At 49.1% G+C, this 22580-nt stretch overlaps 1 protein-coding gene across 8 annotated transcripts; it reads right to left on the bottom strand.

Annotated features, from left to right (window-relative positions):
* Positions 1 to 109: 109 nt before the first annotated feature.
* On the bottom strand, positions 110 to 22533 carry PGAP2 (post-GPI attachment to proteins 2). 8 transcript variants are annotated; one of them, XM_065944496.1, is made up of 8 exons: positions 22477 to 22527; positions 13429 to 13449; positions 10398 to 10572; positions 6278 to 6446; positions 2304 to 2556; positions 2054 to 2160; positions 1333 to 1441; positions 110 to 1117 (listed from the first exon to the last, which is right to left on the bottom strand). In XM_065944496.1, the coding sequence occupies exons 3-8, from the start codon at positions 10529 to 10531 to the stop codon at positions 987 to 989; spliced, it is 903 nt and encodes a 300-aa protein (XP_065800568.1). In that variant the 5' UTR covers positions 10532 to 10572; positions 13429 to 13449; positions 22477 to 22527; the 3' UTR covers positions 110 to 986. The 8 variants fall into 8 exon arrangements, with proteins under 8 accessions (XP_065800568.1, XP_065800571.1, XP_065800574.1 ...); XM_065944499.1 differs by lacking the exon at positions 6278 to 6446 and having other exon boundaries at positions 22477 to 22533; XM_065944502.1 differs by lacking the exon at positions 22477 to 22527 and having other exon boundaries at positions 6278 to 6461; positions 10393 to 10572; positions 13429 to 13442.
* Positions 22534 to 22580: the final 47 nt, after the last annotated feature.

The following is a 22580-nucleotide window of genomic DNA, read 5'->3' as shown; positions in this document are numbered from 1 at the left end:
GGAACCATACCGGTCATAGACTATTCCCTATGTCCTGGAGCCTGTTCCCCACCTCAGTTCCATTAAACAAAGAGATGAGCCTCCAAACAAGCCTAGCCCAGACTGTTGACAAAAAAAAATTTATTTCCCTTTGAAATAAAATGTACAACCTAAAGAGCACAGAGCCTAAGGCAGGAGGGAGGAGGGGGGGAACACCGGAGAGCCCGTTTCAGGGTAGGAATCTGTGCCTCTGACCCCTCTACCTGGCACCTTTGCCAAAGAGGAAGAGTCTTAAGTCAGCAATTTCAGAAAAGGGGAAACACATGCTGTGCCAGGGCTTTTTCTGGAGGTCACCCTTTAGGTACAGACCACCACCTCCACAGGGAGAAGCAGAACGGCAGAGCCCTCGGATATCATACAGCCTCCCTACCCCACTGCACCCCAGCTTCATCCACACGGATGTAGGGAGGCACAGCTAGGGAAGGGCACACACCAAATCAGAGGTGAAGTCGGGGCTAGGACACCTGGGCAACCTTAGCAAGGGCCTGTGGTCACAGGCCTGAGTGTGCAGAGCAGATGATTAGCACGAGTCAAGTGAATGACCCACGGGGAGAAATGGCTGTGGTTTTCTGGTAGCAGCCACTGCTCGGTGGTCCCTGACCTCAGCGAGAGGTGGCTATGTAAAGGCCAAGAACCGGATGGTGGTTATGAACCTCAGGACTTTTTTTAGCACCAGATGGTGGAGCTCTCCTGCCAGCTCAGCTTCTTGGGGCTTCTCAGGTACAAGTGGTGCTACTTGAAGGCCTACTGTGCCTACACATGGAGTGGGGGAAAGAAGAAGCCAGCAGGACTGGGTGAAACCTTGTCCCGGGCCCTTCCTCCCTCCTTCCCCTCTCCCCTAGCTTCAGTAGGGCTCAGAGAGGACACAGAGGGTGAGGGAAGGCCAGAGTAGTATCTTGTTCCTAGTTTTTGGGCAGTGGGCCTCCTCCCCAGCAGGAGAGAAGCGTTTAGAACCGTTTTTCCTCAGGCTGGGAGGTAATGAGCAGCTCCTTGTTCCCGAAGTCCCACCACGCTGTCATGTGGAATGCCATGTTTGTCAGGACGACCGTGTACTCCAGGATGGCAAAGATGGTGTACACTGCAGCGAGGACACAAGGAACGGGGCCTGATCAGCTTCCTTCTCTACCCTCCAGGGGCCTCTTGCTAGATTACCACCACCACCGCATCACTACACACAGTCTGGAACACAACGGCAGGCAGCCCCCAAGATCACTGTCCTACCACACATGACAGGAAGCATCATAGCCGTCCCAGAGTCACTGTGACCACCCAGGAATCCTCGCCTGGTCTCACCTCCAGCCTCACAGTACATGTTGTGCCGAAAGTAGACAGCCAGAGCCGTGAAGAAGGAGACGAAGTTGATGATGAAGAGCCGCTGTTTCCAGTTGTAGGACTTGCGGTCCTAGGGGATGAGCTCTGTGATCATTCTGCAGCTTGTTAGATGTGTGTGGACAGTCTCCCCTCTTGGCCCCCACTCCTGGGCTGAGTCTTAACCATCCTTGGTCATGGAAGGGGACACAGGCATGGGCAGCAGGAATGATGGGCATTTCATAGCCCTGCATTTGGGGGTGTAATGAGGCCAATGAGGCATTGGGTCCCTCCCATTTCAGGAGGACAGAGTAAGTTACCTGGAGTTATCTACCAACCCAACACCTCCAGATACTGTGGGGAGAAGAGAAGTGGCGGGGGTGTGGCGGGGGTGGGGGGAGAGACTGGAATGATTACAGACCACAGACCAGGACTCAGTGCTCCTAACCTGCTGCAGCCTAGGTGCTGCCCCACCCTCTACTCCCATATGGAGCCTCCATCTCTTCTAGAAATGTTCTCCAATTCCTCATACTACCCAAACCACCCCAGATTCCGACCCATCACCCTCCCCCTGTCCCCAAGTCCAGTCGTAGCCCCAGTCCGCCACAGAACTCCAGTTCCCACCTCACCGTTACCCACATCCTGAGGACGAGTGTCCTTGATTGTCCTCTGGGCCGCCTGGAGCCCCACTAGGGGTAAACCGTACCTCTTGACTTACTGTGTGCTTCTTGGTCAGCCGCCAGAGGATGCAGGTGAGAAGCATGTGACTGAGGGATGAGGCGATGAACACAATGAAAGCATTTTCATGGATGGCTGGAGGGAGAGAGGGGGGTTGGGAGCACGCACTGCATGGAGCACCCAAAGCCCCACATCGGGAGATCCCGGGCAGGGAGGGGGCAAGGACACCCCTTCCCCGAACCCTTCCCCGCTCCTCCTTCCCTTGTCTGGACACCCACTGAAGTCCTCAGAAGAGGAGACGTAGGTGAGCACTAGCAGCGCGAGGTTCTCCACGACATTGAGGCCGAAGTTGAGGCGGCAAAGCGGGCGGTAGCCGGGACATGGGGAGGCACAGCTGAGGTAGTGGTTCCAGTAGGCGAAGGCCACCAAGAAGCGGGGCGCCGAGTGCAGACCGATGCAGAAGCGCCACACGTAGCGCTGGGGCACCTCTCCGCCGATGGCCGAGCTCACCGACGGCAGGTAATTGGGCACCTGGAGAGTTGGGACCCATCTGGGCGCTGACCCCCTGATGCCCCGCCCACCTTGAGATCTTTCTCTTCCGATGATCACCTTGACACTCAGAAGGTTCTGCTCCAGTCCCCTCCCTCCGGGAAGTCCTCCTTCAGGGCCTCGAAGCTCTCTGGGGAGACCTCCCCTTCCAGGCCCCAGACCCTCCTGTGCCTGGTTCTGACTCCCCGGCCAACCTGGGGTTCGTGTGGGTGCAAAGCGGGACCGTCTCCATCTCCCTACAGATAGCTGGGAAAGCTACAGCCAGGTTAAGGTGTTCTCTGAGCCCACAGCACAGGGCTGTGACCTGGATAAGGAACTATGGGAGGGTCCATGAGCCCAGCATCCCAGATTCAGTCCCAAGGACGGAAACATCTGAGCCTCCTTGGGACAGAGCTGGACTCACTTCCCAACGGAGCCTTTCCTGACTGCTTTCAGTTCACTCGTTCTTCTGGTCAGGGGTAGCAAGGCAATACAGGGTGCTGGGAGATCCCAAGGGAGCTGGGCCAGAAGAATACCCCCATTCTGATCATATTGAAGAAAGTGGGTGTTCCTAACCTGGTGTAGTCTAAGAAAATGACCCTGTTCTTATGTATATCTCTCATCCATTTTTCTCAAAGCCTGGAATTCCTCATTTCTTAAGGAACTGGAATGTCATTCTTTAAAGTTGAGGAAGGAGGAGATAATATCACACAACTGCAAAGACTGGTGTGTTGTTTATATGAGACAGTGAGAGAATGCAGGGTAGGTAAACAGTAGTTTTGATGGGAACAGGAAGACCCTGACTGGGAGGAGGATCTCTTAGACTCCAGTGCCTAAAGCAGTGCACCTCAGACTTTAATATGCACACGACTCATCTGGGATTGTGTGAGAATGCAGAAGGTCTGGAATCTGAAAATCTGCATTTCTAAAGGATTCCATGACTATAGAAGTTACCAGTCTGTTGCCCACACTCTCTGTGGACTCTTTTAGACCTTCAACAAGAGCCAGAGCAGTACCAGAGCCCAGAAACCCAGAGAGGGAATGACCCTGCTGTGATGATAGCAGGACCAGCCTTCAGAGATGGAGTTCTGAAAGATCCCTTCCTGTCTGCCAGGGGGGATGCTGAATGGATCTCAGAGTGGCAAGGAAGGCAGGTAATGATGGAGGCAGCTCATGGGGCTGGGTAGGGCCTGGGGTGGGACCAGCCAGAGCCTTCTCAAGCCTTCAGAGAAAAGGAGATGGATTCCCACCCACCCCACCCCCCCGCCCAGCACTGCCAGAGGCAGCTGAGTGCAGGGCTTTCAGAGAGAGGATGATGCTCTCAAGGTACAACTTGAGATACCAAAGCTCGAGATCAGTCTCAGATATTCAGTGATGAGGCAGCTTGGAGGCAATGGATGTGCATCTCAGCTCTGCCTTTCTTAGCTGGGTCACCTTGAGCAAGTCACTTTACCTCTCTGAGCTTTACCTTCCTCATTGGCAAAATAGGGATATCACCTGCCTTGCAGGTTGACGGTGAATACTAAGTATGCAAGGCACCTGCAGTGAGTATAAGCAATGGCTTTCAGAAGACAAACTTTCCTGAAAAGCCTGCAAAAAAGGCTGTGATCTCTGTGGCTACTGACCATGGGAAGGCCGGCTTCTGAGTGACAGGTGGGAGTCATATCTGGACTGGACACTTCTGAGACCTCCAAGCCTCTTCACTTGACTTTCCTGCTTCTCTGGCTAGGCCCCCTGTGTAGGGTTAGTGAGAGTGTTGTCTTCACTTCCTAGAATATTCATTCTGAAAACTCCTGCCCCACCCTCAGCTACTTTAAGGAGAACTGTACCAACATCTAAGGCTTAGCTGGGAAAGTCCAGAGCACTCAAGGACCCAGAGCCCTGACTGATGCCGGGAAACAGGAAAAGGGTAGAGATGACACAGAGTTTGGGGGGATGCCTCAGGAGGATTAGAGAATTAGGGCCCTGTGCCTACTCGTCCCATCCTTGCAAGCTCCTCTCAGGTTAGGTGTGGGCACAGCATTCAAAGAGTAAGAACTGCCTCCTTCATCAACTCACTCAAACTCTCTCTCTCTCTCTCTCTTTCTCTCTCTCTCTCTCTCTCTCTCACACACACACACACACACACAATCAGGTATAGATACTCATATTCACTCCTGCCATCCCAAGTACTGACGTTCCCCACTCACCAACAATGCCAGCAACAAGCAACATAGGAGCTGTTAGAGCCCAGGTACACAGTACCCAAATCCCCCTCCCCAAAAAGCCCAGAGCTAAGGGTACTGAGAGATGTGAGCATAATTCCTTTCCCCAAGAGTAGAAACTCTTTGGCCTGGAGGACATGACCCGGTGGATCTATGGCAGGGCAGCAGATTAGAAATTCACATGGTATAAAGGGAGGGGATCCAAAAACTTCCTTATGTTTCAAAAACATCTCATGTTTCACCATTAGAGATTCATTCTTTTGGCCTCAGATAAAAGTCCCCTGACTTTTATGGATGACTTTTTATTTCCTACCACCCATCCTCTTCCCCATCCCTTGCCAACTGGATAAAAACTCCTATTCCTATGACAACGCAGAGTATTAAGCACTAGATGTTCACAGCTCCCGTTCCTATCAGAACCACCTGCTCCTCTTCTCTGAACTCCATCCCCTCTTCTCTAACCTCACAGTCCCCATCTCAGCTCTGGAAAATCCTCTACCATGAACTAAACCCCTGTAACCTGCTCTTGCCCTGCTGCCCTTGAATCTGTTCTGCATGCAGGAGCCAGATGGTCTTCTAAACCTCAAATCTGATCATGTCCCTTTCCTGCTTAAAATCTTTCCAAAGCTCCCCATTGTCCCCTGGATAAAACCAAAGTTGTCAACCTGGCACTCATGAAAATCCTTCTTCACCCCCACAGCAACAATTCCCACCCACGTCATCCCCACTGGACCCTCAGTCCCCTCCCCCCGCCACCCCAACCCTCACTCCAGGAAGGAAGTCTCTGACTTCTGAGCTGGGTGAAGAGCTTCTTTTGAACCCACCATCTCTGTGCTCCTTTTATCACAGTAGGAATCTCCTCTCACAGTGCTGGGAATGTCTGTGCCTAAGTCTGTCTCTTGCAGGAATAAGATGCTAAGGGCAAGTCCATGTTCAACTCCATGCCCCTGATACAGAACCTGCGTCCCTCTGGGCCCTCAGGAAAGGCTTGGTGGACTGCTCTTAGAAGCAGGGGCTCCTTCTAGGTTTCCAGCTGGCAGAGCTCTGAGGATACAGGTTGTGGGGCCTGAGACTGCCAGAAGAGAAACCAAGCTAGAAGAACCCAAAGCAGGGCTGGGGTCTTCTCAGGTCAGGCCTCTGGTCTGGGCTGAAGCCACTCGTTACTTCTCCTCACTCCTGGCCTCATCTTAGCCCACAGTCCTGGCTTCCTTTCCAGTCTGGTCTTTCTTCAGTTCTCTTTTCCCTCTCGAGGTTTCTTCCTGCCTATTCCCTCTCTCTTCCCTTCCCCTCCTCCCCTTTTGCCACCTTGCACCCTCTACAATCCTCTCCTACTCTTGGAGGACTGTGACTCTACTTTCCCCGACTCTCTCCCCAAAACACACCCCCCCCGACTCCCCCCCACCCCATCATCCTTTTATCCCCCTCCCCCCACCCCGCCTTCTCTCTGACTCTGACATTCTACCCTTATTGCCATCTCTTGAACTGGCCCTGACCCAGGCGCTGGGGAGCCTGGCACTCACCCCACAGTCAGTGGCCACTGTGTACTCAAAGTGGAACACCAGAGACCAGATGATGCAGAAGAAGAAGCCGAACACAGGGAAAGTGATGACCCATGAGACCATGGCTTTGAAGCGGAGCCGGAACACGGTCCCATCGGGGTCCAAGGGCTGGGAGGCCGCAGAGAACATCCTGTAGGGAGTGGTGCTCAGGCAGGGTAACGGACACAACTTGGGGCCTGGTGGGGACACCTGGGCCTAGGAGGGTGGGGCATTTTCTAGAGCCAGGTCCTCAGAGGGCAGGGAAGAGGCAGAGTAGAAAGAGTAAGAAGGGCACAAGGGAAAAAGAAAAGTGCAGAAAAGGAGGTACAAGGGGGAAGGGACAGGACAGTAGAGAGAGGCAGGGTCAGCTCATAGGAATCCCCTTGGCATACTGGTCTTGTAGGTTCACCTCTGGAAGAGTCTGGAGAATCAAGGCTCCCAGTGGCCTGGACATGGGAGTTCTGATGGCCTGCGTCATTCCCATGACCCTCATAACCACTCAGGAAAAGGGTCAGAGGATGGAAGAATTATTATTCCCAAATCACAGAAGGGAAGACCAAGGCCCAGAACTATGCAAGGATCAAACATTAGGACTAAGGCCTCTTGCCATCTGACAGCTTAAGTCTCCAAGCAAGGCCTTCTTCAGGCCAAGTAACCCAGACAAAGGACCCTTGGATCCGAGTGGCCCAAGCTCTCCTACTGACCCTGTCTGACCACATTCCTGCTCTTCACCCAAGTTCAACTAGGAACAATGGGAGGGCCCAGAACCTATTCAGTGGGACCACAGGCTATCAGCCATCCCACCCCCAGGCTCAGAATGATCCAAGCCTCAGGCCAGCAGTGCCCTGACCCGCAAGATACCAGGGTCCCTCTGGTGGCCCAGAGTTCTATCTCTTTCCTCTCTGAGAAGACCATATCACCCAATTCCAGGTTTTCAGGAATCTGAGGGTCATGGGATTCTTCTCTGCTCAGGTTGAGCCTGCTGTACTGGGCCAGACCCAGGAAACAGAGACCCAGACTGAGGGGGTGGGTTTTTTCTGCTCCCTTCTCCCCCAGACAGAGAATGCCCTCCCCCACTCCCCTTGACCACCATGACCCTTTCAAGCTGGGCTTCCTTCTGGGGGGCAGATGGAGATGGCTTTGGATTAAAAAGCCTAGAACCAAACCTCCCCATGGGAACCAGACTTCCCTCCATTAAGGGAACCCCAGTTCACACTAGTCCAGCTCAGTTTCAGGGAACTGGGGTGGGGGTAGGCGCACGAAGCGACACTCACACTGGGTGCTGAAGGATCCGGGGCTTGGGTTGAGGGCTCTAGCCAGACTGAGACTGCTCTAAGACTTCAGGGTCCCACCCCCAGCTCCCTAGGGCCTGCCTCCCGCCCACAGCGCCCAGGTCTCCACGCCTGCTGAGGCACACAGCCTTCCCAGGACCAACAAGGCCGTGTCCTAAGTCCCAGAACATTCTGCAAAGGTAAGAAGTGATAGCGGCCAAGGTCAGCCCACGGCAGATCCCTTTGCCAGAGATGGGGGTGGGGACTTTTCTGAGGGTTGGGTCCAGGGATGTAAGCAGGTTTCTGGGAAGGGAAAGGGGAAAAGCAGAATGGGATTTAGCCCCTTTGTGTTGGAGCTGGGCCCCATCAGAGAGCTAACTAATCTTAAACAATAGATTCAGGGTCCAAAAGAGATCTGGAGGGGGCTGAATATGAGGTATCAGTGTCTAGCCTGCACCTGTGCAGAAACAGCTAGTGGCAGCGCAGGCTGCATTCTCAGAGGTCTAATATCCAGTAATAGGAATAGAACAGTCCTGTTTTGGGCTGTACTGCCCAGGTCATAGGAAGTCCTGTGCCCAGATCAGGGCCTCGAAGAGAATAGTGATCAACTGGGCCAAGCCCAGGAGCATATGTCTTATAACAATTGCCTGACGGACTCAGAACCATGCTACCTAAGGAGAGAAAACTCAAGGGACCCTGCATTACTTCCCATCTCTGCAGGGCTATCTGGAAGCCAGGTGGAAAAAGTAGCTCCGAGGGTCTCAAAGCAGAGCCAGAGCTAGGACAGACACCCACCAGAAAGAGAGGGTGTGCTCACTGTAAGAAAGAGCTTGCTAATTGTTTGTTAAAAAGTCTCCTTGGAATCGGCTGCCTGGAAAGGAGAGAAGCACCCCCATCACTGGGGACATGCAAGCAGAGGCAAAATCATCTAATTACAGACTAAAGATACTTCTTTAGTATCTGGGTGAGAAATCCAGATCATATATGAAAATCTCCGCGTGGATCCATCACAGGACTCCCAGGGAGTAGGGACAAAATACCCCTGGGGTCCCAAGGCCTAGTCCTGCCCAAGAGAGGCCAAGTACCCTTCCAGCAGCTACCTATGCCTTAGCTCCCCAAGCAGTATGCTGAGAATGGGTTATAAGTATGCTGAGGTTATTGATCCCATTATCCCTTGGAGCCCGCCACAAGGGCCAGAGCAAACAGCCTATTCCGTCTAACTCCATATGCCATACAAATATTATAATTTTCTGTATGGACTGTGACTGCATTATATCATGCCTTCCTTTTCCCAGGGCAATGGGCTGCTGTGTGATGGTGCGGGAGGCAGGTGTCCTATCCATTTGTTCAACAAATACTTTCTAATTCAGACGCAGTGCCCACCTTCAAGGAGCTCCCAGCCTAGTAGGAAAGAGAGACACACATAGTGTTGACAGGACTGTATGGAAGAACACCAGTTGTATGAGCACTCAGAGGAAGCAGTGATTAAGCTTGCCCCATGGAGGCTAGAGAAGCCTATCTGAAAGAGAAGACACCTGAGAAGGGTTTTGAAGATGAAGAGAAGTTGGCCAAGGTAAAGGAATATTGGATGCATTATCTAAGGTGAGAACCAGGTCAGGAGAGGCTGTTGGATGGATCCTTTCTGATCCTCTGCTTCAGATCAACTGCTCATCCCATTTTCTTTCAGTCCTGTTCTTTCCGATGGCTCCTAGTTCTAAGTCTCACCAGACTGGCTGCCAACTCAAGGCCCACATCCACCCACGGACAAATCAAGAAGAAGGAAAACTTCAAGTCATACGAACAAATGAAGTGGGCCCCCACGCCTGCCAGTCAGATCCCAGTCGTGGCTGTACCCCATATTCTTGAGCAGATGCTCTTTATATGAAGATGGGAAATTCAGCTATTTGGGGGCCTTCTGAGCTCTCTATGAGGCTAGTCCAAGGGTTCATGTCCTCTTTCCCACTTAAAGACCCTTGGCTAACTTTCTCTCCTGCCCTGTCTCCTTTTTCTCTTCCTCCTTCTGCTCCTCACGCTTCACATTTCCCAAACCATCTTCCCATCTCCTCTACCTGGAGTTCTACACTAACCCTGAGAAGGAAGAGAACAGGAATTCTCAACCCTGTTTTAGACATGGGGAAAGTGAGGCTGTCCCTGAGTCTCAAGTAATACAGAATCAGCGGATGAACTAGGAAGATAATAAAGGTTCACAGAGTCTTACCCCATTTACTCCAATAATCTACAGAGAAAGAACTCACATCTTTCTTCCTAGCTCAACATCCCATATCCCTATCCAGAGGGTATATGGCTACCTAGGGAACCTCAGAGGTCATGGGACTTACCCCAGAAAACAAATGTACACACATATAATCAGGTCTCCAGTCAGACAGGCACAGATATAGTCTCTCTCACACACAGACCCCAATCAAAGCCATTATAGTCATGTCCCTCACAGTTAACACACACACTTACATAATCATATTCCCATGGAGACAGGGCCACACTAAGAAGCCCCAAGTGCCCTCTAGCCCAGTCTTATTCTCTACCCTCCAGATAACCCTGGGGCTGCTGAATCTGCCCCTCTGTGAAGTAAGGATTGGGTTCCGGGTTCTGAAACTGCCCAACTTTAGGGACCCTGACCCCCAGTGACTTCCATGAAAGGTGGAGGGAGACTAGTCCTTGGGACCTCCATTTGCAGGCACCCCCTCCACCCCCCAGCAGCCCAGTAACGTGTGATGGCTAATTCTGTTACAAGAGATTCAGGATTCAAAACAAACCTGATTAGGCCTGAATACAAGGTATCAATGCCCACCCCCGCCTCCAACAAACCCTACCCCACAGTGTGTGGCCGTAGTCTCCTTGAAGTGGAAGAGCAGGGACCAGAGGACGCAGAAGAGGAAGGCGACAAGTGGACAGCAGACTGTGACCAGGGCCACCAGGGTGAAGCGGAGCCGGACCAGGGTCCCATCCCGGTCCAGCGGCAGTGGGACCTGGTACATCTTGTCAGACCTGGGGATGGAGTGGTGTGCTGTCAGGGCCCAAGGTAGTGAGGCTGGTACTCAGTGGGGAAGCCAGCCCTTGTGCTCGGTCCTCAGCTTAGCTGTGGGGTGGGGGGAATCTGGGAAGGAAGCCACCGAGCCCCTAAGCTTGAACAGCTACTGCCCAGGACAAGGAAGATGGACTCAGACTCCCATGAGTACATTCACCCTCCATTTCAGAGGAAAGAATGAACCAAATCTATGCTAAGATGAAGCTTGAGTAAGTCGGGAAAACTTCTCATCCCTATGCCTGGCTTGACAGAAGCTGGTTGAACTAGTCTCTCTTGTTTCAGGAACCAATCCTAAAACCTCCCAGTGGTCAGAATGGCCCATCTCCTCCCCCAGACCTTGGAGCCTCCATGTTTCAGGGCCTCCCATCAGCTCTCTCTGCTTCATCCATCGGCTCAGGGCCTTTCTGCACCTTCAGTTCCTTCCCAGGCTCTGTGGGCTCTGTGTGCCTGCACCGCAGTCCACTGTGGCAAGGACTCCATGGAAGCCAGCAGAACACCAACCCCCTGCCTGTCCCCACCCGCTTGCCTCACGTGTTTTGAGACTGAAAGGCTTTGCAGCATCAGGCCTGGTGCTAGCCTAGGCTTGCTATTTGCTGAAGAGAGCTGCCTGGTCAGCTTCTGGAGGCTTCCCAGTCCCCAGGGGCCTGTTCACTCTCCTCCAGGAACCAGGTGAGGTCTGAGGTCTGCCCACCTCCAATGAGATGAGGCTATTTAGGGTCAGGCCTTATACTACCAGCCAAGTATACACCAGCAATCTTAATCCAGCCCCAACCCCAGGGCATAGAAGAGGACATTGAGGCCAAGAGACTGGCAGGACCCTGCTCAGGGTAACACAGCAAATAGAAGGAAGAGCTAGCAGAGAGGAGACATGGCACTCAACATCACACACTGCACTCTGGCCTTCCTTGACCCCCTCCTCCCTGAGCCAGAGCTCTGGGCAGAAGGGTCAGGCTAGCGGGGGGAAGAGAAGGGGAAACTGTCCCTAGGAGGAAAAAAGCTAGAAAAACAAGTCCTATATAGATGAGTTAGCCCTGTTCCCATTTTAAAGACAGAGAAACCAACACAGAGAGAGGAAGGTCCTTTCTCAAAACCATATGCTGAGCCTGAGGGAAAGCCGTCCTCAGAACTTAGGCATCCAATTGCCAAACTATGGCTGACTCAGATACACAAAGAGCCCGCCCTTCTGGACTCCAGGGCCTGGCCTGGAGTTCAAGCCCCAGCTCTGCCTGGCTCCGCCCTCAGGAAGAACCCTGACCTCCTGGAGGCCAGCCTCCTCCTGGAATCCGGAAAATGCCAGGTGGATATGCCTCTCATCCATCTCCCTCCACCCACCTCTCTGCCAGGCTGTCAGGCAGCCTCCCCCAACTGCTCAAGCTCCAGTACTTCCAGAGGGCCAGACACTTGCCAGAGAGTGGTGGAAGTGGCTCTGGTGGCCCTCCCAACCAAGCACATTCTGACATTGTTTGGATCATCCCCAAAGGCCTTCCCCACCTAGCCCAAATCCAGATTCTGTGGTTGTAATTGTACTAGTGCCCCTTTCTAACGTCCCTTCCTGAAGTCAGCTGCTCTGGATCACTCAGGAATCACTGGGACCCCCAAACTGAAGAGCAGATCCTCAGGGAATGAATAGGCAGTGCCTAAGGCAGTGGAAGATAAGGTTTCAGGAATAGTCTGTTCCACTTCCTGGAGGGATACCTAACCTCCCTTTTAGCTGTGTGACCTTGGGCAAGTCACCTAACCACTCGGGGCCTGTGATCTGGATTACTAATAAGTCCCTACCAACTGGGTCTTTCTACTCTCCCAGGCCTCAGGATAGGGAGCTCACTATCTGAAGGGCAGCTGTTCAGCCCCAGTCAACTCTGTCTTCTACACAGGTACCACTTAATTGAAAACTGCTTTCTCAGCAGTATCCCTAGTTTATTTCCAGAGATCCTCAAACACCTTTTTCAGGCTCCAGTCCAAAATCCACACTTATTGGATGAATACTAGGCACCCTGCTCAGCACTAGATATACATTGTTTCTTTCAATCCTCACTATATAACTCTACGAGGTAGGCACTATGGCCTGTATATTTCCATTTTACAGAAGAAGAAAGTGAGGCTCAAGGAGGTTAACACTCGCTCAAGGTCATAGGCTAATGACTGGCAGAGCTGGGATTTGAAACTCGTCTACGGGGTTGCAAAGCTCCCTGCACCTCCCTCTTGGTAGAATCTGGACCAGGAGTCGCTGCGGAGTGAAGCGGGGAGAGCTCACTCCGGCACATCGGCACATCGGGCCCAGGTCGGGGAGCAGAGGGGAAAGGGGTCAGCTCAGCCAGCCAGGAGAGGAGAGCAGCGGTTCCTGGGCAGGCTGGGACCCCCACAGCCTGTGGCCCGGCCCTGCGGAAGCCAGACCGCGTGATCGAGCTCCCCCAAGTGGGGCTGCCGGGCAGCCCCAAACACCAATCCCCGTACTCACCCAGGGTGCGGCGGCGAAAAGGCCGCGCCGGCGCAGGCCTGGAGCCGGGAGCACCCGGGGGAAACCCAGCCCCTGCCCGGGGGGCTAGCGGCAGGGGGCGGGGCGGAGCGGGAACGGCGGGGGCGGGGCCGGCGCGCTCGAGGCGGAACTTTGCAAGGAAACTGCGCCCAATTGCTCTGCTGGCCCCTCCCCGCTTCTGCGGCCCAGGACCCAGAGCGGTCCCCCTTAATCTGGCGTCCCTTCATGCCATGCCGATCCAGTCCTGGTCTCCCCCACTAATTCCGGCTGCGTGGGGGCAGCCGGAAGAGCCCCGGACAACTGGGTTTGACACGTTGGATAAGCCACCTTGTCACCTTACCTCTCAGCAGCGTTCCATCACCTGTTGAAAGAACATACAGTTAATTCAGGACGGCCCCGAATTCTCTCATTTCCTGACCCCGGTGTCTATCCACCTCCCACCCCAAACTAGACGAATTATCCAGCTCCGCCCTTTTAAAACACTAAACCAGTTTAGCCCCAGCCTCGGCGCCCCTCCCCTAAACTTTACTCCCCAGAACCCAATCGGGGCATTTCAGCAAAGAAAGAGCATATAACAAGGAGTGAGATCCCGTGGGGCCCACCCCCGAAACTCTGGGCGGGAGCTATTCCTGCCCTTGATCAGGAGAGGGCGCCTGATCACATCTGTCGTAAGACAGCTGATCTCCTTCCCTCGCCCAGTCCTGGGTCTCTCTTCACCGTGAGGGCTGATCCCCAGAAACCAGCCCCCAGTCAGGCTTCCTTCCCCATCCTGACGGACCCCGCAGAGGGACTCGTGGCTACATTTATAAAGACCATCCTACCTCAACAGGGAAAAAGGATGAAGGGGCCGGCAATCCCTCCTCTAGTTACAATGTGAGGTTGTCTGAGCACATGCAGCAGGTGCAGGACGCCTGAGGTAGACACTGTTTCCATCACATTGTTCCCACTTTTTGAGTCCACACATTTTGAGCACTTCCTGTGTCCCAGGCACTCTTCTACATTTTATGTGTTATCCCATTTAATCCTCATAAAAGCCCTATGCAGTAGATACTATTAATATCTCCATTTCACCAAGGGAAAACAGAGACGCCAAGTTACCTACTCACACAGCTAGCAAGCGTCAGGACCAGGGTTCGGTCTAGCACCTAAGGGCATTTCCTTAATCACTATATACTGTTAATCCCACAAGGGGGCTATCATAATCACTTTGTAGAAGGGGAAATAGAGGCCCAGGTTTGATTAACTTGCCAGAGCCCTTTTGCGTTCATTCAGTCTTGTTCATTTACTCAGCCTAGGCCCTCTCTGTGCAGGCCCTGAGCTGGGCAATGGTGGGGTACCCAGAGATATCCTGCTCACTCCTGGGGGCTTCAAATCTACAGGGAAGGTGTCTTATTAAAAACTACTTTTCTTATCAAGCTACCAACGGTATTTTTCACAGAACTAGAACAAATAATTTCACAATTTGTATGGAAATACAAAAAACCTCGAATAGCCAAAGTAATCTTGAGAAAGAAGAATGGAACTGGAGGAATCAACCTGCCTGACTTCAGACTCTACTACAAAGCCACAGTCATCAAGACAGTATGGTACTGGCACAAAGACAGAAATATAGATCAATGGAACAGAATCGAAAGCCCAGAGATAAATCCACGAACATATGGACACCTTATCTTTGACAAAGGAGGCAAGGATATACAATGGAAAAAAGACAATCTCTTTAACAAGTGGTGCTGGGAAAACTGGTCAACCACCTGTAAAAGAATGAAACTAGAACACTTTCTAACACCATACACAAAAATAAACTCAAAATGGATTAAAGATCTAAATGTAAGACCAGAAACTGTAAAACTCCTAGAGGAGAACATAGGCAAAACACTCTCTGACATAAATCACAGCAAGATCTTCTATGACCCACCTCCCAGAATATTGGAAATAAAAGCAAAAATAAACAAATGGGACCTAATGAAACTTAAAAGCTTTTGCACAACAAAGGAAACTATAAATAAGGTGAAAAGACAGCCCTCAGATTGGGAGAAAATAATAGCAAATGAGGAAACAGACAAAGGATTAATCTCAAAAATATACAAGCAACTCCTGAAGCTCAATTCCAGAAAAATAAATGACCCAATCAAAAAGTGGGCCAAAGAACTAAACAGACATTTCTCCAAAGAAGACATACAGATGGCTAACAAACACATGAAAAGATGTTCCACATCACTCATTATCAGAGAAATGCAAATCAAAACCTCAATGAGGTACCATTACACACCAGTCAGGATGGCTGCTATCCAAAAGTCTACAAGCAATAAATGCTGGAGAGGGTGTGGAGAAAAGGGAACCCTCTTACACTGTTGGTGGGAATGCAAACTAGTACAGCTACTATGGAAAACAGTGTGGAGATTTCTTAAAAAACTGGAAATAGAACTGCCATATGACCCAGCAATACCACTTCTGGGCATACACACTGAGGAATCCATATCTGAAAGAGACACATGCACCCCAATGTTCATCGCAGCACTGTTTATAATAGCCAGTACATGGAAGCAACCTAGATGCCCATCAGCAGATGAATGGATAAGGAAGCTGTGGTACATATACACCATGGAATATTACTCAGCCGTTAAAAAGAATTCATTTGAATCAGTTCTAATGAGATGGATGAAACTGGAGCCCATTATACAGAGTGAGGTGAGCCAGAAAGATAAAGAACATTACAGTATACTAACACATATATACGGAATTTAGAAAGATGGTAACGATGGCCCTATATGCAGGGCAGAAGAAGAGACACAGAAGTACAGAACAGACTTTTGAACTCTGTGGGAGAAGGTGAGGGTGGGATGTTTCGAAAGAACAGCATGTATATTATCTGTGGTGAAACAGACCACCAGCCCAGGTGGGAGGCATGAGTCAAGTGCTTGGGCCTGTTGGGTTGGGAAGATCCAGAGGAATCGGGTGGAGAGGGAGGTGGGATGGGAGACCGGGATGGGGAATTCGTGTAACTCTATGGCTGATTCATGTCAATGTATGACAAAACCCACTGGAAAATTAAAAAAAAAAAAAAGAAAAAAAAAAAAAACTACTTTTCTTGACTTGAGTTCTCCCCAACCCTGTCCTTTAAGGTCCCAGGGCAAGCGAGCAATTAGTAAACCTTTACTGAAAGAACAACTCCTATTTAGTTTTGAAAAGGATTTAGGTTTTCTTCCTTGGGGCTTCCTGTCACCCTCTTTGTCTAGCTCCAACCCACACGTGCCTGCTCCTGGCCCTTGCTTCCTATCTTAACCCCTTATCTGTTCCTTTGGCTCTAAGTACTATTCCCTGGGGCTGGGTCCTTTCTCCCTGCCTCTAGACTACCTCTAATGCCTGAAACTTGAGGCACTCTAACTGTTCTTTAATTATCTGGTGATTTGGGCAATTTCCCATCATACAATCCTGAGTCTCAGTTTCCTCATCTGTAAAATGGTTTTAGGAATATCCACGTTATAGGGTTGTTGTAAGAATTAGATAATATACATGCCAGGTATGTGGAATGTACTTAATATACCACACTAACTACAGCTAGATGTGTCAGCTACAGCCAGAACTTGTCCTGATTGAGCCTTTTCTAAATTGTCTGACCTCAGCAGTCACTGATCCTCTCTGAATTTGTTTCTTCCACTGTCAGTTTGAAAGACTGACTCCTACTTGATTTATACGAAGAAAAGTGGAAGAAAAAGATAAGTTCTTACTATGTGCCAGGGATTTCATATGCATACTCTTAGTTGATATCTTAATAATCTGGTGAGCTAAGTTTGATGAAAGCCGTTTTACAGAGGAAGAATTTGAACAAGTATCTAAGCATTTAGTCTGACCCTTACTCAGGAGGCACTGTGTTTGCTGAACTGGCATTTGTTCATTGTCCAAACAGCTGCTGCTGTTGTTGAAGCTTTCCGGTGTCTCCTGACCTCCCAGTTGGTTTGCCTGGTGCCTAGACACACCCCAAGGAGACCTGTGCCTGAAACACCACCACCATCTTTAAGGCCTTAGCCATGATCACCGCTCCAATCCCTTTTGCACATACGCATACCAGATAGTCCAAGCTGTCTGAGAATTTGTTTTCAGGTTGTTTCAGGAGCATGGGGTGGTGCAGAGGTGGGGGGTGGGGGTGCAGAACAGGGGAAGTGAAGGTGGGATGTAGTTGTCGAGGAATGCTCCCTGTAGATCTCCTTCACTACCCTCCCACCTCTCCATCATCTGCCCCTTTACAGTCACATTGGCTCTTTTAATGACAGAGAGCTGATCACATCTGGCCCCTGCAGCAAATTAGTAAATCCTCAATGCTTTGGGGGCTTTCCAGGTGGCACTAGTAGTAAAGAACCTGCAGGAGACATAAGAGATGCAGGTTCAATCCCTGGGTCTGGAAGATCCCCTGGAGGAAGGCATGGCAACCCCCTCCAGTATTCTTGCCCGGAGAATCCCATGGACAGAGAAGCCTAGTGGGGTATAGTCTATAGGGTCACAAAGAGTCGGACACAACTGAAGTGACTCAGCACACACATACACATGCCCTTTAGGATCTAGGGCAAACTCCTTAGTGCAATATTCAACATCTTTCATAATCTGGTCATCCTCTGTTCCAGCAACCACGTATTTTTAACTATACTCACCTCTTACATGGAGCTCTGCTTAACTTTCTCCTTATCTCTCCCTATCCCCATGATCTGCCCATCTCCCCACTCCACAGGCAGTCTCTGATGGCTTTCCATCACACCCTTTTTAGGGCTCTGACCACAATAAAGCAAAATAATTTGCTACCTATTCCCTCCATCTTCTTGGGAGCTCATTTAAGGACAGAACCTCCACCTGTTTCATTTATTTCTGAATCTCTCAGCTCAGTTCAGGACAGGCATACAATAGGAGCCCAGAAAACATTTGCTGGATTGATTTAATTGAACCGGATTTTGAAGGATGGGCAGAATTTAGATATATCAAGAAGAGATTTAGGAACTGCAAGAAAGGCTGAAGAATGACTGCTGGGGATAGAGAGTAGAGGCAGAGGGGGCATGGCTTGGAGATAGGTGAAGTAGCAGAGACAGAGGCAGTGTGAAAGCATCTGGCCACATCAGGCCAAACTCTGCCCTGCCTCCTGGGCAGCCCCAGGAAAGTCTTCCTGGGTTGAAGTGGAGTGTTCTTTGTTCTTAGAAATTTTTTCATGGCAGAGACATCTTTCTTGAATGGCTTTAAACTACTCACCCTAAGCTCACCCATCTTGCTCTAGCTCCACTCTGCCTCAGATAGCAATTACATCTTCATTGTTCTGCAGAACATTCTTTGGCTCCTATCACTTCTAAGATGAAGTTCCAGTTTGAACACATGGATACACTGGGCTATTTTCTGGTCCCACATCTCTGTTCTCCCTGTTCATCTGGCCTGGAATTCATCTTTTCCTTGTCTCAGCAAAGTCTACCCTTTCTATAAAGGTATTGATTAGCATGACACCTTAGTAAGTGAGAAATGCATGTGGTAACTTCTAAGACTATCACTAAAATAATAGAAAAATAATTTAATTTCCAAACTGATGCAGGAAGAAAAATGAAATAATCCAAGACTGCAAGAAAGGAGATTTAAGTAGACAATAAGCACATGAAAAGATGGTCAACATCATTAGTCATTAGGGAAATGTATTAAGAAAACCCCACAGTGAGATGTCATTTTACACCCTCTGCTGCTGCTAAGTCGCTTCAGTCCTGTCCGACTCTGTGCGACCCCATAGACGGCAGCCCACCAGGCTCCCCCGTCCCTGGGATTCTCCTGGCAAGAACACTGGAGTGGGTTGCCATTTCCTTCTCCTTCACACCCTCTAGCACTGCTATAATTTTATTTTAAAAAAGGAAGAAAAAAGAAAATTACAAGTATTGGCAAAGATGTGGACAGATTAAAACCCTCATACATCGCTGGAGGGAATGTAAAATGATACAGCCACTTGGAAAACAGTTTGGCAGTTCCTTAAGAAGTTAAACATAGAGTTACTAGATGACCCTATAGCAAATTTACTCCTAGGTATAAACCCAAGAGAATTAAAAACACATGTTCACAAAAAACTTGTCCAAGAATGTCCATAGCAGTATTATTCATAGTGGAATAATCATTATTTATGGTGGAAACAACTCATGAATGCATAAACAAAATATGGTTTATTCATAAAATGGAATATTATCCTACTTATAAAAAGGAATGAAGTACTGATGCATGCTACAACTTGGATGAACCTTGAAAACACTATGCAATGTGAAAGAAGTCAGACACAAAGGCCATGTATTTTATGATTCTATTTATATGAAATGTCCAGAATAGGCAAATCCATTGAGACAGAAAAAGTCTCAGATTAGTAAATTGCCAGAAGCTGGGAGGAAAGGGAGATGGGACATTATTGCTAATGGGTCTGGGGTTTCTTTTTTGGATTATTAAAATGTTTTGGAATTATATAGTGGTGGTGTTTGCACAACCTTGCAAATATACTAAAGCCCTCTGAATTGTACACTTCAAATGGGTGAATGCTATATTATGAAAATTATATCTCAATTTTAAAAATCTGGCAAAGAGCTGGGCCTCAGTAAATGGCAGTTATTCTTACCAAAGAAAAAAAATTTTTTTAATAGATTTTAAAAAGAAGAGAAACAGAAACAGAACATCTGGAGGAAAGAGAAAGCATAAAATGTTAGATAAAATCAGTAAGTATACAAGTAAATTCATTAAATGCAATTGATTAAATGCTCTAGTTAAAAGTCAAAGATATTCACAAAAGATTTATATATTGATAAATCTAGTTATATGCCATTTATAAACATCACCCTTCCTTATCAAGTTATAGGAAAAGAAAAAGGAAATCAACATTTACTATATGCTTACTATGTGCCACACAGGGGCCCAATTCTTTGCAAATTCTATGATCAGATTTGATATTGTTGTGCCCACTTTACAGACAAGGAAACTGGGATATAGAATAATTAAATAATTTGTGCAGGATCTAAAAAGTAGCAGATCTAGGACGTGAACTTACATCTGTTTGAATCTAACTCTGCTGCTCTTCCCAATATACTATATAAGAAATGGAAAATAAAAAAAAAAAGAAAGAAATGGAAAATCATCTCGCTGGAAGTAAGTCTCTTGCTCTTTCATGATTCTTTAGTCCTTACAGGTCTGTCTCCTCCCTGGAGAGCTGCATAGAGTGAGTTCTCAGGATGTGTGTATGAGAGACTGGGAGCTCCTAGGATAGAATGGATTTTACTTAGCTTTGTCTCTCTTGGTCAGGGCAGTGTTGAGCAGGGGACATCTCTGAGCTCCTGATACACAGGACAAAACCTGGCTTAGCAAACTTTTGTGAACATGCACCAAACTCCTTGGCTTTACAGGGGAAGAAGGAAGATGATGACAATCGAAAGGGGTGTTATCAGAATTAGGCAGAGTAAGAGTATGTGGACCCAGGAAGCCTTGGCCCAGAAAGAAGTCCTTCCTGGGGCAGAAGTCCCTGGGAATGATGAGCCTGTGGGCCACATGCCTACCAGAGTATGTAACAAGAGGTTCTTCTACCTAGAAATCACCATGGTGATAGGAAATTCATTCTGGAGCACTTCTTGTCCAATGTCTCCTCCTCTAGCCTTCCGGCAAGTATACACTACTTAAGAGGTTCAGCTCCTACACACCTGCTAATACTCTGGACTGAAATACTCACTCACATAAGGCATATTTCTGAGATTCTTGTCTGTTTCAGAGTCCATGTCTTAGAATGGGAGTTTCTTAACCTTTTTAAAGAATACAAATAATACCTACTATTTATTGAAGGTACTGGAGTACCTGGTACCATATGTTTTATTTCATTTAATTCTCACAACTCTGTAAGGCAAGTACTGTTATTATCCCCATTTTACAGACAAGGAAACTGAGGTTCAGAAGGGTTAAGAAATTTCCCCAGCTAATATATGGTTGGGCTCAGATTTAAAGGCAGGGTTCTCTGACTCAAAAATCCCATACTTAATAAAGTAATTCACTCATTTCTGCATCAAACACTTAATGTGCACCTTACCTCAGGGTCATCAAAATAAGTAGGTAGAGGAGAGGCTTAAACAGAGTTGGGTTTGAGGATTGGAAAGTGAGAAATCAAAGATTCAGGAGGGCAGTAAGGAAGTTGCTGTAAGCCTCCAGGGAGACCTAATGAGTTTCTGATGCTGAGCCCAGTCAAGGGAGGGTGGAAGAAAAAGGAGTAATACTTTGATGGAGGAGTTAGGGGAAGGTGTCTAGAGTTGGAAGTTTAGCTTTACTATTTGACCATCCATATATTTACTTTTTTCTTCCTTCAAGCATCTCTGAACAACTACAATGTACTAGGTTTCTTCCACCCATTATCTTATCTTTACAACCACTCCACTTTTTAAGTATCTCTAATCCCTTGCCACCACTGAAAACCCTCTATTTAACTTTATCCATGTTTTGGGTAGAGCTTATTTCAATCTTGTATTAATGTCCCAGGAGGAGGGGGTGGTGGAGTGGTAATCCTAATAGGTTTTGCTTTCTGAGCACAGTATTTGCTATTTTGTGTGGAACGCTTAGTCACTTGGGGCTTCCCTTGTGGCTCAACTGGTAAAGAATCCGCCTGCAATGCAGAATACATGGGTTCGGTCCCTGGGTTGGGAAGATCCCCTGGAGAAGGGAAAGGCTACCCACTCCAATATTCCAGCCTGGAGAATTCCATGAACTGTATAGTTCATGGGGTCACAGAGTCAGACTGAGTGACTTTCATCTTTCACTTAGTCACTAGATCTAGTTTCCAGGAGATGTTCAACTCACCCCTTTGAGATAATCAGTCTCCTGCTCTGGGCTAACCCTGGGGGAAAGGAACAACAATTTGAAAATGAAGATCTAACCTCCAAGAGCCCTGCCCTGAAGATAAGAAAGTAACAGAATACTAAGCAACAAAGCTGTAACAGACGCTTGCCCAAGCATCACCCCAACTCTCTGGGAAAGACTGATCCACAAAGGTATCCCAGAGGAGGCGGGAACATTTCAATTAGAACTTTAGGGGTTCCTAAAGTGCAGGTGGGAAAGAAGCCCCAAGAATTGTCATTTGTACCAAACCCTAAGCTGAGCCATTCCCTTAGGGTATCACTAACACTCCCAAAGTCTATTCTACGGATTCAGAGAGGGAGAGGTTATGTTGGGCTGGTATAGGTCAGGAGACAAGAAGGCCAGGTTAGGAGGCCTTGGAGCAGCTGCAGGCGAGCTACGCAGATAGACCTCCTAGGCGGGCCCTCCAGCTCCGCACGTGGTCTGGCCAGGAAATGAGGGCCGGACGACAGGAGAACTTTCCCATGACCACCCGCGGACTGAGGCAAAGGAAAGATAGAACAGTTACCATGCCATCCTGGAGCTTCACTCTGATTGGCCCGGGTCTCAGCAGTCTGGGTGTCTCCGCTCCAAAGAAGGGGCGGAGCCTCGACCTAGCGTCATCACTCTTAT

Source organism: Muntiacus reevesi, chromosome 9 (assembly GCF_963930625.1).
Source record: "Muntiacus reevesi chromosome 9, mMunRee1.1, whole genome shotgun sequence".
Lineage (NCBI taxonomy): Eukaryota > Metazoa > Chordata > Mammalia > Artiodactyla > Cervidae > Muntiacus > Muntiacus reevesi.
This window is presented reverse-complemented; position numbering and strand designations above follow the sequence as displayed.

Bases quoted from the DNA above. Each gene is read 5' to 3' on its own strand.
- PGAP2 (XM_065944502.1), bottom strand. From the start codon at position 10,562: ATGTACCAGGTCCCACTGCCGCTGGACCGGGATGGGACCCTGGTCCGG. The intron at 6,462-10,392 runs GTTTGTTGGAGG...ACCCTGCCTGAG, and splicing joins GCCACACACTGTGGGGTAGG to CACCACTCCCTACAGGATGT. The intron at 2,557-6,277 runs GTGAGTGCCAGG...CCAACTCTCCAG, and splicing joins CAGTGGCCACTGACTGTGGG to GTGCCCAATTACCTGCCGTC.